At 37.0% G+C, this 12,741-nt stretch overlaps 1 protein-coding gene across 8 annotated transcripts in view; it reads left to right on the top strand.

The window, feature by feature from the left end:
* NAALADL2 (N-acetylated alpha-linked acidic dipeptidase like 2) overlaps window positions 1-12,741 on the top strand; it is a 1,329,911-nt gene that overhangs the window by 970,845 nt on the left and 346,325 nt on the right. For all 8 annotated transcript variants that reach the window (XM_073897013.1, XM_073897016.1, XM_073897023.1 and 5 more), the window contains one exon: window positions 10,254-10,397. In XM_073897013.1, the coding sequence (XP_073753114.1) occupies window positions 10,254-10,397 (144 nt within the window). The remainder of the gene's footprint in view (window positions 1-10,253; window positions 10,398-12,741) is intronic.

Here is a 12,741-nt window from a genome sequence, read left to right as displayed (position 1 = left end):
AGAGATGGAGAGATAAAGAGAAAGAGAGAGAATAAGGGGAAGGAGCAGAGGGAGAGGGGCAAGCAGGCTCTGCACCGAGCACAGAGCCCCACTTGGGGCTCGATCCCAGGACCCTGGCATCATGACCTGAGCTGAAATCAAGAGTCGGAGGCTTAACTGACTGAGCCACCCAGGTGCCCCAATAATAGAATTTTTGACTAGAGCTCTGGGTAGAGGTAATTTTTGATGACCAATCTGTGGCTTATTGACAGTGGGGATTTTTTTTCCATGGTGTATGTTTAAAATCTCTACTTTCTCCTTCCAGGTTTATCTTTTCCCAGTATATATCATCACTTCAGTAGGATAATAGAGTGATATTTTTCAAGTCATAATTCTGTGTGTTATTATTCGTAAAAATAATTTTAATTATAGTGTAAGAAAAATGATAAGCCAGGAGGAGAATTAATGGAAATCTTTCATATTACCCATTCCACATATGAGGGACTTTTCTGTTATTATAGTGGGATATTCACCTCCAAGTTAGATGTAACCATCTAAATACAAAGAGCCTCTTTCAACATTAAGATGAGAAATATTTCTATTAAATTCCTGTCAGGATTATAAAGTACTCTACGGCCATTTGAAACACATTTTGGAGAGGGAACGATCAGCTTACTTAAATGACTGCTCACGGACAAGTTTAGAATCGAAACCTTAGAAACGGAAGTCCTTAGACATTGTATATATGATGAATTCAAGACTGCAAAAGACGTGAAAAACTTTCCCAGAGTCACTTCCCATTTAGAGGCAGAATAAGGACCAGATATTGGTCTTTGGACTCAAGGCCAGAGTCCCTTTATTGTGTCAGTGTTTCCATGTCAAAAATAGAAGATTCACAAGAAACCAAGAAGACCTGGAAACACTGCATATGTGATAGCTCATTTAATCTAACATCCATATCAGGATAGTGAGGGTTAATTATTTTCTTTTATTGTCAGAAATATCTAAAAAACTATGTAAACCCAGACATAAAGCATTGGTTTTCTGCCTGCTCGTCTAATCAGCCTCATAAAATTATGTGTTCTCATTACAATCTGTTATGGAGAATTTTATTGTAAATTCATGGTTGCATACTTTCACAACAACAAAAAACAAACAAAAACCCATCCATACAGTTTATTTGCTATCTTTTGAAAAATGCAAACTACACTTTTTCTAAAATGAGAAACTTTGCAAATCATTCTGATGTTCATACCCTTCAAGTTTGAGATGGGAGGCTTCTCAGGGGAATCCCCTGAAGAGGATTTCTTTACTTATATTATATGTAATGTGTAGATGGCCACTTATTCCAGTTATGAATCTAGACTACTCTCCTTGAAGTGAAGAACAAACTAGACATTTTATCTGTCTCTTAGTTTGCTTTTCTTCTGATATAGTTTATGGTTTATTTCCAAATGTTCATGTTCTTGGTATGCTCTAGGGAATGAAATAGTCTTAGAGTAGACAAATGATAAATACAAAGAAATAGAAATATTTAGACTTTCAGGGAATGGGAAATCAGTTCTCATATAAACAATTATTCCTCTGAAATAGAATTAAAATATTTGTCAACATCTGAATATTACCACTGCCATTGTTCATCTAAATTTTCACTTAAAAATGACAAATTTATAAATACAAATTCAGTGGGATAAAACCCTATGCCAAAGAAGTCCTGTTTTCTTGAGTAGTAAGGATCAGACTACAAAAATGCATTGGGGAGGGTATGTGCTATGGTGAGCACTGTGAATTGTGCAAGACTGTTGAATCACAGATCTGTACCTCTGAAACAAATAATGCAATATATGTTAAGAAAAAAAAAAAAGAAGAAGAAGAAGATAGCAGGAGGGGAAGAATGAAGGAAGGGAAATTGAAGGGGGAGATGAACCATGAGAGACGATGGATTCTGAAAAACAAACTGAAGGTTCTAGAGGGGAGGTGGGTGGGAGAATGGGTTAGCCTGGTGATGGGTATTAAAGAGGACACGTTCTGCATGGAGCACTGGGTGTTATGCACAAACAATGAATCATGGACCACTACATCAAAAACTAATGATGTAATGTATGGTGATTAACATAACAATAAAAAATTTTAAAAAATGCTTTGGAGAGCATGTTGTTAATGATGGCCACCGTCTACCTGAAACATATGAATGGACTTGGAAGTAATTTATCAGTGTGTTGTAAAGTCACAAAAAACCATGTAAGGTATTTATAAAAATATATTCTCATGGTTCTCTAAATAATAAATTCAATTACAGGACACACCAGATTTCAACTAACAATTTAATTAAATATTATGCTTATGTCCTGTACACTGGCCAAAATGAAGTATATCACCTCACTTAACTGCATATTAATCAAAACTTTTTAGTACAATAGTAAAATCTCTTCTTTAATTGAATGTTTGTTGCATAGCCACAAATATGCAGATGATCCGAGCACATCTGTTTGGGGTGAGAAAATGATGGTAATTTATATTTTAACGTCCTTTGTTCCAAATAATTTCACTTTACCAATACAAATCTTGAACTTCTATATCTAAACAGTAAAGAAAAATGTCTTTAGTAATGGGAAGAGTTGTCTAGCTCCTTCATATTCATTATCAATAACTTTGAATAAGCTAACTGGAAAGAGAGAGTCCAAATTGAATTAACAAATACTAATATAAATATTAACAATATTAACAGATTTTTCTTGTATACTATTTTTTAAGTAAAATTGTACTCTACATAAGCTGTATGCTCTTTTAATTTCAGATTATACAGACACTTTGCTTTATAAATGAGTGTGTTACTTCCTATTCCCTTTGTGACTTTTTACAACACATGAGTTAAGCATTAGAATATTGTAATAATTACTATGGAATATGGCAAGATGCTTAGCTTAAGAGAGGACCAATGAAATGAGGAGATGAGACCATCTGTGTCTTCAGTTTTAGGATTTTGTGATTGCAAGTTTTATATCATGAGTCATGAGTTTTAGGTTTATGGTCAGACAGAACAAAATTATTCACTTGAACATTGGTCTGATCATTCATCCAAATGATGCTGCTTTTTACTATGGGAATACAGCACTGAATCAGTCCCCAAGAAGCTTACACTCTGGTCAATGAGCAGAAAATAAAAAGGAAATTAGAAAAAAGCAGTGTTTACTAAATGTCTAAACAAGGATTTATATGGGGGCATATGCAAGAAGTAAGCTTCCCAGAATAAGTGACCTATAAGAGTGGGGTACCTGGCATTGGCCAGCTTTTTTTTTTTTTTTTTTTTTTTTTTTAGTGAGGGAGCTGGGGGAGGGGAGTGGGAGGAGGGGAGAGAGAGAATATTAATCAGGCTCCAACCCCAGTGCAGAGCCTGATTTGAGGCTTGATCTCACACCCCTGAGATCATGACCTGAGCCAAAATCAAGAGTCAGGCTCTTAACCTTCTGAGCCACCCAGGAGCCCCAATATCAGCCAGTTTTTAGACCTACAATTTATATTAGTTTGAGGGCAGGCAGGAAATATCATGTAAATTAAAGAAATCATAATTCATTTTAGTTATGAAAACAGTCACCAATAAAAACATCCTATATGCCAAAAATAAATATGTGTGTGTGTGTGTGTATACACATACAGAGACACAGAACACAAATGAGCTCCAAGAAGACTGCATAGCACAAAGCGTTTTTAAGTGTTAACAATTTCATTTTTAATAATAACCTGAACAACACAGTACTGAATTTGACTAGCTTGAGGGAGGATGGTGCTATTCATAACCAGCAGGTTATGAGATGCTGAAATTATAAAGGATCAGCTGTATCTACAAGGACATCAAAATGACTAGCCAATTTAGTGCACTGGTCATTTCTGGAAAATAACTGTAAATTTAGTGAGCTAAAATAAAAATGAAAAAACATTTGCGCCAGTTATTTAATGGTCTGATTTCTGTCAAAGTGGCAGTTCTCTGGAGAAAGTCAAATCAGGTATTCTGGGATAACATCACTGATATCAGCTTGTTCATTTGCTATTTGAGTCTTTTTATAAAAGTGCAGCACAAAATGTCTTTTTAAAAATCTCTGCTTTTTAAGCTCTCTGATTGCTTGGTTCGCTGGCAAGTGGGAAGTATTTACATTTTAGGTTTGTCAGTCTTCTACTATAATGAATTATAATACCTGAAAACCAAGGGGGAGAAAAAAGAAGTCAAATCAGTTAGCTATTGTAATATGTATTCATGGCTGAAATAAAGTGTTGTAAATGTAATTCTGATCTGGAGTCACCAAATTTATCTTTGGGGAAAGGACAAAAACAAAAAGAAGTGTTCTGAGTCCAATTTAAACTTGTTATACGAGCGGCCTTGTTTCCCATTTTGAAAGAGCCTCTGAGAAAAACTGTTGATTTGGGGTTTATTGATACGGTTAAAGCCTGTGTCATCTTTAATTTTGGGGAAGGTGAGCAAACACAGGCTATTATTTTTTATCTTCTTCATCCTGCTTTTTATATCTTCTTTGCTGTGAAAATTATGTAAATTGTGCTGTGGAAAAAATATACAATGATTTAGGCCAGTGCTTATCTAATGTGCTTGTGAATTACCTGGGGATCTCGTTAAACTACCGATTCAGATTCAGAAGGTCTGGGGTGGAGTTTCAGATTCTGCATTGCTAATGAGTTCCTAAATTATGCCCCTGCTGCTTGTCCAAGGACTACACACATTGAATAAAAAGAATCTATAAGATCTATGCTGATATCATGTAGCAGGATCTTACGTTTACACACACAGGTGCTGAGGGTTGAGTTACAGTCCTCAGCTTGGAAACTGTACTATCCTCTCCAATGGCAGCACATTATCATCACTGATCCATACAAGGCTCCTCTTGCTTTATTTACCAGCATTATTATTATTATTTTTTACCTTATTTTACTTCTTGGTGCATTTCTGGTTTCTGAAGGCTTATTTATTTATGTACTTATTTATTTATTAATATTCTTTCGGTAATCGGTGCTTGCTATATACACTTCTTCAGTTGAGCTTAAAAGAATTCCGTCTTGCCATACAAAAAGAGTAGCTGGCAGATAACAGAGTGTTCATGTTTTCTGTATACACCTAACCAGATATGATTGAAGTGGGCATCAACAATTTGAAAAAGCATAATGCAAAGCCTCCTAAATATGTACAATTAGAAAACCCTTTCACTTATTTTTGACCTCATTTCTCCTAAGTTTCATCCACTGTGGTTCAGGCTGTCAGCCTCTAAGGTAATGCATTTTTATTTCACGAAGTCAGAATAGTGAAGGCCATTCAGTGTCACCTTGGTTATTCAAGTATAGTAGATGGGATGACAATACTGGCATAGTGAAATTGTCTATACATTACATTTCACAGATTCAGTCAGTGATGAAGTCAAACTTGGAACCCTATGTCCTTTTTCCTCTTTCTCCTACATGCATGTGGCTTTGTGTCAGGGACTGGATAATTGAGAGCATGGATTGATTTGGATCTTTATCTGGATTGCAAGGGGTGCATAAGGTGAAGAGAGAACTACCTATCTAGTAAAAAAAAAAAAAAAAAAGTTAGTGTCAGTCTTTACTGAACATAAACAATGAACCGGGCACGATATCTATGCTATAATCTAAAAGTTGGAGTCCTGGGGCGCCTGGGTGGCTCAATAGGTTAAGCATCTCCCTTTGATTCAGGTCATGATCCTGGGGTCCTGGGATCCAGCCCCACATCTGGCTCCCTGCTCAGGGAGGGAGCCTCTGCCCCTCCCCCCTCGGGCCCTCCCCCCTCCTGTGCTCTCCCTCTCTCTCTCTCAAACTAATTAAATCTTTAAAAAATAAAAATAAAAGCTGGAGTGCTAGGAGGTAATGTCAACATCTTTTCTGTATGGTACCCTTTCCATCAGGCACACAATATGCCTGATTTTCAACACATACCTTATAGTTCATAAATGTGTTTTAAAATATAAATGAATAAAAATGGTATATTATTTGGTTTTATCCAAAGCCTCTTAATAATGTAAGAAAATAAAATTCTCAGCTCTTCTTCAATAAATGAGTAAAAAAAATAACATTTGTCCGTAATTTAATCTTAGTATACTGTAAAGTCCTGCTTTTACTATCTGCTCTCAGAAGTGAACTGTTTGTCAAACTTCCATTAAGCTGAAGGTGAAAAATTAATGAACCACTTTAGATATTTCAAAACTAATGCAAGTCTATTAGTCATGCAGAAAAAAAAATCAAAGATTTAAATGTGTTCAATTAGGGTTTAGGGTTCACTCATATTTAACTCTTAAATGTATTGCTTCATATGCCTGATAGAGCATTATAGGGAAAAAGGAAACACAGTTACTGATTTTTTCATTAACAGATAAATACATCTCGGATTATTTTATTTATATAGTCTTTTTAAAAATTTTTATTGTTATGTTAATCACCATACATGACATCATTAGTTTTTGATGTAGTGTTCCGTGATAGCAGGAGGGGAAGAATGTGGGGGGGAGAGAGTCTTTTCTTTTTACACGTAAAGGGTAAGTTTACAGCAAGGTTAACCAGTGAGTTGATGGGGATAGATGGGTTTTGAAAGTCTATGTAATATGTTTGCTGTGGGAGGCAGTTAGCTGGAGAAAAAGCACAAATGTGTAGCAGGCATAGGATTAATAAAATTTTAATTCATTCTTTAGTTGTACCCTTGTTCCATCTTGAAGGCATTCAGAAAACCAGTGAGATAGTGGCATTGAAAGTATTTTTCAAAGAATTGCTGATCCTGTTGTGTCCTGGCCCTGTGTTAGGAATTGTGTGTTATGCAATAATGGAGAAGACTTGTTTTTTTTCTTCAAGGAATTTAAGAGTTTAAAGAGGAGAAACAAAGTTATAAAGTGATAAGTATGAAATGTAATGATAATGTTAATTAGAAATGACAAACACTACAAAAAAGCGCAGAAATAGCACACAGATGAGGGCAACAGAGAAAGCTTCTCGTAGAAAGTGACTTTTGAGTTGGGTTTTAGAGAAAGTGTAAAGTTCAGATAGTGTGATGCATGAGAATAGCCCTGAAAGCTCAAGGAACGGCTGTAGCAACAACCTGGAGGACGCACAGCGCAGAACGCGTGGGTGGACATCTTAACGGTTAGCATAAAATGTATGGAGACGCACGATCGGAAATAACGTTCAAACTACAAGGTCTGAGATTGTGAAGAGCCTTGAGTGGCAAACCAAAGAGTTCGGCATTCGATCTGGGGAGGGGTGAGGTCATGTAGCATTTTAAAAAGTTTCATTTTGTGTTGGTGATGTGTCAGCACCTAACGTCCATGAAAAGATCAAAATAACAGATCACACATTTCTCATAAATACTGTTTCACTGTTCCATTTACGCTAGAAATCCTGAAGGTAATGGCCGATGGAGAAAATCCATTCTGGGGAACCAGAGTAAGAGAGCTGTATCGGGGCTTCCCAGCGGGTGTGCTGAGGGGCACCATCTATGCCTGGAGATATTAACCGCTCTGGTCCCGGATGTGACCTAGAGCAGCAGAGGCTCAGGGCTGGTCACCTGAGGCTGACAGCAGCTTGCTTGAGATGTGAGCATTCCCTTCAGGTTGTCTCAGTGCACGGAACGGCTTCTTGTGCTGTATGAGCCCTGCAGGGCCTGGCTCACGACCATGCAGTGTGCACAGTCGCACCGGCCCCCACTCAGAAGGGCCCACACTTGATTTAATGCTCTGCTATTACCATCTTGAGATTCTTCATGGTTTTCGAACAGGAAGTCCCACATTGTCATTTTGCTCTGGGACCTGCAAATTATACAGCCACTCTTGGTCCTATGACATGAAAATTGCTAGGAAGCAATGAACTACACTGTAGTCAAAATGCACTGTCCTATATCCATATAAAAAGGGTTCCTGGATTATGCAACCAGCACTGTGTTTGCATCACAAACCTGATCCTGAGCTTGTATCTTTATTATTTTTTCTTCAAAGTTATGACTGCTATGGCTGCCATAGGCCTAAGCTAAATATCATTTTTTTTTTTTTAGTCTTGTGGTTTTCAAGATGATAAATTAAGGAAACACTTCTGTAACATATTTTCTCATTTATAATCTGCCTGCTGGAGCCTGGATACCAGTATGGTTGAGTTCTGCACCCCCTGCAGTCCTATCAAATTAAATTCTGAGAAAACCTTTGACAATCATTTTCCCTAACAAAAGCTTTGAAAAATAAAGCTCTGTGTTCACAGACGTTTTGGCTGCTAGAGAGAGTCATTCCGTTGTGTATTTCCTCTCTGAGTCAGTATAAATATATTAACTGAATATGTACTTTTTAGTTCTTAAGCACAGTTTAGTTTATTCTCTCCATCCTCTTTACTCTCAGTACTTGTGGATTTTTCTTTTACTTCTGTCACATAGTTTTCTCTCCTTATTTTTATTTAATTTTTGTTTTCCTCAAAGTTACAAATAAATATATTCAAATAATTCTACAAAGTTAGTTTACAAAAATCTCATCTTCTCCCCTCCTTCCCTATGTTTTCTCTTTACTTTCTCACCCAAAGGCAAACACTCAGTTTCTTTCAGTAGTTTCATTTGTTCCCTACATTTTATATTTATCTCTCTGTCTCTCAAAACATGTTTATCAGTTGAATTCATTTTTTCAGTTTTATTCATTACCAGTATGGAAGATAAAGATTTAGTTTGCTTTCACAAGTGTTCATGGGCCGTCACCCCTGACTTTTGCCCTTTTCTTTTTTTTCCCAAGAGTATCATTTTGTGTGTGTGTTAGTCATTATTTATATGAATATGACTATGTAAATATTATTACATTGTATGATGATTACATTTCTTTCTTGAACAACTCTTTGCTCCCTCTGAAGCTAAAGGTTGTCTGATGGTTAGATTTCTTATTTTTCTATATATCTAGAAGCTCCTCACATGCTAACCCTCTGAGCTCTACTGTAAATATTCTCTCAATACATTAGCACACATCTGGTTTTTCCATTTTCCTTGTCTTCCTGGAGACCTCCCTCCCTGAGCCTCCTGACCCCCTTACTCTTCTCCTTATAAGCTCTGATGCATGTGTGCCTTCTAGGATTGTCCTTGACTGAGGGCACCTACTTAAGAATGGCAAAATTGAGTTGATTTGAAATTCTGTATAAGGATGGGGTTTATTGACTGATGGACTTTAACATAGGATGTCTCTGGTGAGGTGTTTTATTGGTGGACTTCCAGATTTTCAGTATTTTTTATATAGTCTCCATTGACCTGGTTATTTACTACAAGTGAACTTCCTATTGCCCTACCTGGAAGGAAGGATTCTGGGCACCAAGACAGTAAAACATTTGACAAGTCTTGGCAATTATAAGACCATCCCATTTTAAATATGAGATACCGCCCCCCCTTCACTGTGTCTGGTGTCTTCCTCCCTGTTCAGCATCCCCTTTCACTTTTCTGAGGGAGTGGGGGAGGAATAGACACTCTTTTGATTGAAGACATGAATGACCACTTCAGGAGGAGAGATACCTTCACAATCAGAATTTCATCAAATTCTCCTGTTTTCCCCCTCCTTTACTCATGTGGTTTTTTTTTTAAAGGTTTTATTTATTTATCTGAGACAGAGAGAGAGAGAGATCATGAGCAGGGGGAAGGGTAGAGGGAGAAGCAGATTCCCCACTGAGCAGAGAGCCCAATGTGGGACTTGATCCCAGGACCCTGGGATTATGACCTAAGCCGAAGGCAGCCACTTGACCGACTGAGCCACCCAGGCGCCCTCCTTTACCCATGTTTTAATAGGTAGGTGCTGTGGTCAATTCCTAAGCCTTTCTGGGTTCTGTGGTACAAACTGCATTGCTTCTCAGCTTACCCTCTGCTGGCTTAGGTTTTGGTCTCCTTGGGTTTGTTACATCAGTTGACAACTTATGCATCTGCTTTCTAGCTTTTTAAAATTTTATTGCTACTGTCCCTTTTCTTTGGTCAGCCCCTGTGGATTTATGCTTTTTTATTCTTTTATTGTCATTTCAGTGGAGTTCTATGGGAGAATGGAGGTAGATGCATGTGTATAATCTGCCATCATTAACTAGGATACATAAGTATTTGGACTGAAGTACCTCAAATCATCTTTAATAAGTAGAGTATAACTAAGGTGTTTTAAACAAATGAACTAAGATAAACATATGGTTCATATTTTAAATATGCATTACAAAAAATGTCTCTTCAAGTGTTTTTAATTTCTGTTTGCTAAGGATTCTGTTCCCTTCTCTTTTCGATCCAGATGGAAGCTTTAGGCAAAACCGATCAAACCTCACGTCTCTGCTAGTTCAGCCCATCTCGGCATTTCTCGCTGAGAAACTGATCTCTTCACCAAACAGCAGAACCAAAAATGGTGTCTGTAGCCCTCTAGAACTTCCAGATAATGGTAAAGTATCTCATGTCTTTCTGTACATTGTGTAGTTTTTGTAAGGACCATGATCATTTTTAATCTCTTAAATTGACATGTTTTGAATTATTCCTTAAAAAAATGTTTATTTTTTGATGAGGTAAGCATTTATTTCTCTCCTGTGGCTCTTTAAGGGACATTTTTGGAAAGTAATTTTGATAAAGACTGAGAGTTGATCAAACTGAGAGATCAAAAAAAAGGGGGGGAAGCAAAAAGAATTTTAAATTGCAACAAAGAAAAGCAGCTTTACAAATAAAGCATTTTGTACATTCACGAAAATCTGCTTAACATAGCTTCCTCGTTTCAGCTTCAGCAGTCTTATGGGCTGCCAAGATTCAGTGGATAGCAGTCAGCTATCTGGGGTATGAAGTCTTTTAGTAGAAAGCATTAAAGCCTAATCCCTGCGATTGACTAAAAAAATCCCTGTGTCTTTATGCATCATCGCCTGAGAGATGCTTCTTGAACCTCAGTGCAGTTTGTGAGGCCTTGTTGGAACACACTGGATAAAACTGAAGTAGCTAAGCTACCTGCGGTGGAGTGCGAGCCACAGGCTGCATCTTATTTCTGCCTCCAGCCTCACCATTAGAATTCTAAAGAGACTCTCTTTACATATTGTTAAATTTGTATCTAGTCGTTGTAAAATTCAACGTGAGGACTCTGTTTCTGTGTCCAGACCTGGAGGCTCAAAGACCCATGTTTTATCTCATTTGCTTTTCTCTTGACAACAAAAGCATTAAAAAAAAAATGTTTTGAAGACACCTAAAGAGAAAACCCAAACCTGAATACATATGGGATTGCCCTCTGTTAGAGACACATATACACTTTTCAAAACCCTATCAACTGAGTGCCTCCTAAACTGATTATTGATTGAGCAAGTAGGAAATATAGAAAACACTGTCTAGGTCCTCAGAGCAGGAAGGAAGAAGTCTTTGAGGATCTTCTTTTTTTTTTTTTTCATTTTTTATTGTCTTTTATTCTGAGCCCTACAAATTGATTGTGGGCTCTATTTGTTAAAATATGTAAAGCACACTATAATAATATTTTAGTTCTAAGAAAAACACTGTTAAAAAAGCAACAAGATAGGTCTGCTTTTGTAAGGAATTATGCCATATCAAGTTTTCCTCATGGATATAGTAGCTATTATTGTTTTTAGAAAAATTTGTAGATGTAGATATTTCATGTTATAATGAAATAATGGGTACTCCTTTCATCATCTTTTTAAGTACATTTAGATTTCCCAAATAGTGATGGAGCAGTCTGAGTGAGTTGTGAGTTGTTAAATTTAAACTAGTCTTAAATGTAGGGTAACAAGCTTCTACCCCCAGTGTTTTGGATAATAGTACTTACGATACAGCCACAATAATTAACTTTTATGTTTTTCTCATAAACACATAAACACATTATTTGCTCATTGTGATATATATCAGGATGGGACAGGGAAAGGATACAGAATGAAGTGCTATATTTTGGGGCAATAAGAGTGATGCTTATAGTTTATAGAATAAAAAATTAATTTGAAGCATATTACAATTATATCTTATTGTGGAATTTTCTTTGTCTTGAGCCTCAGCATAGGAAAATCTTCACAGAGAAGTTAGGCAGGAGTACATTAAAAATATGTGTACAAATCAACTAATTATTTATTGTACCCATTTAATCCTTTGTATATAACAAATCCAAATTCTCTACAATCCAGACAAGAGTATAGTGGAATTCACCTATCATATTTGCTTTCTTAGCATCCATATGCCCTTCCCCCTTTTTGAACTGTTGCCAACATTTCCCAGCAATATAGTATGAATATGTTTGGCCACACCCCAAGCTCTAGAAATAGATCCTCCTTAGCTCAAGTCTATTGGCATATCACATCAACCATATTATAATGGTTGCTTCAAGGATGATCTTGGCCAAACAGGGCCAAGACTCAGTTTCTGGAATTTATTTGAGCCATGACTCACTTTAACCCTATAGCTGAACAAAAAAGCCTGTAGCCCCGGGATCGCTTGGTAACCTTTTTGGGACCTTGAGAGTATAGCCTACCTGAAAATGGACCAACACAAGGAAGGTACAAGTGAATAATGGGCGGGGGTGGGAAGGAGAGAGAAAATCTTCTCCACATCATTTGAGCCTTAAAGCTTTGTCTGAAGCCAAATCTACTGAACTGGCCATGTATATGAGTCAACACACCCCCTCCCCCCGCTTTTTTTCAGTCGATCTATGTTGGACCTACAGACCATGAAACTTAAACTAAACAAAGGTATTTAATATCTGCATTCATGAAATAGGTTCAGCAAAATGAAGTGGAGAGCAGGGTATTTATATG

The sequence above is a fragment of the Callorhinus ursinus genome, unplaced genomic scaffold, assembly GCF_003265705.2.
Source record: "Callorhinus ursinus isolate GAN/ISIS: 27379988/994484 unplaced genomic scaffold, GSC_fseal_2.0 scaffold1, whole genome shotgun sequence".
In the NCBI taxonomy this organism is placed as follows: Eukaryota; Metazoa; Chordata; class Mammalia; order Carnivora; family Otariidae; genus Callorhinus; species Callorhinus ursinus.
The sequence above is the reverse complement of the archived record's forward strand: the minus strand, read 5'-3'. Positions and strand labels throughout refer to the sequence as shown.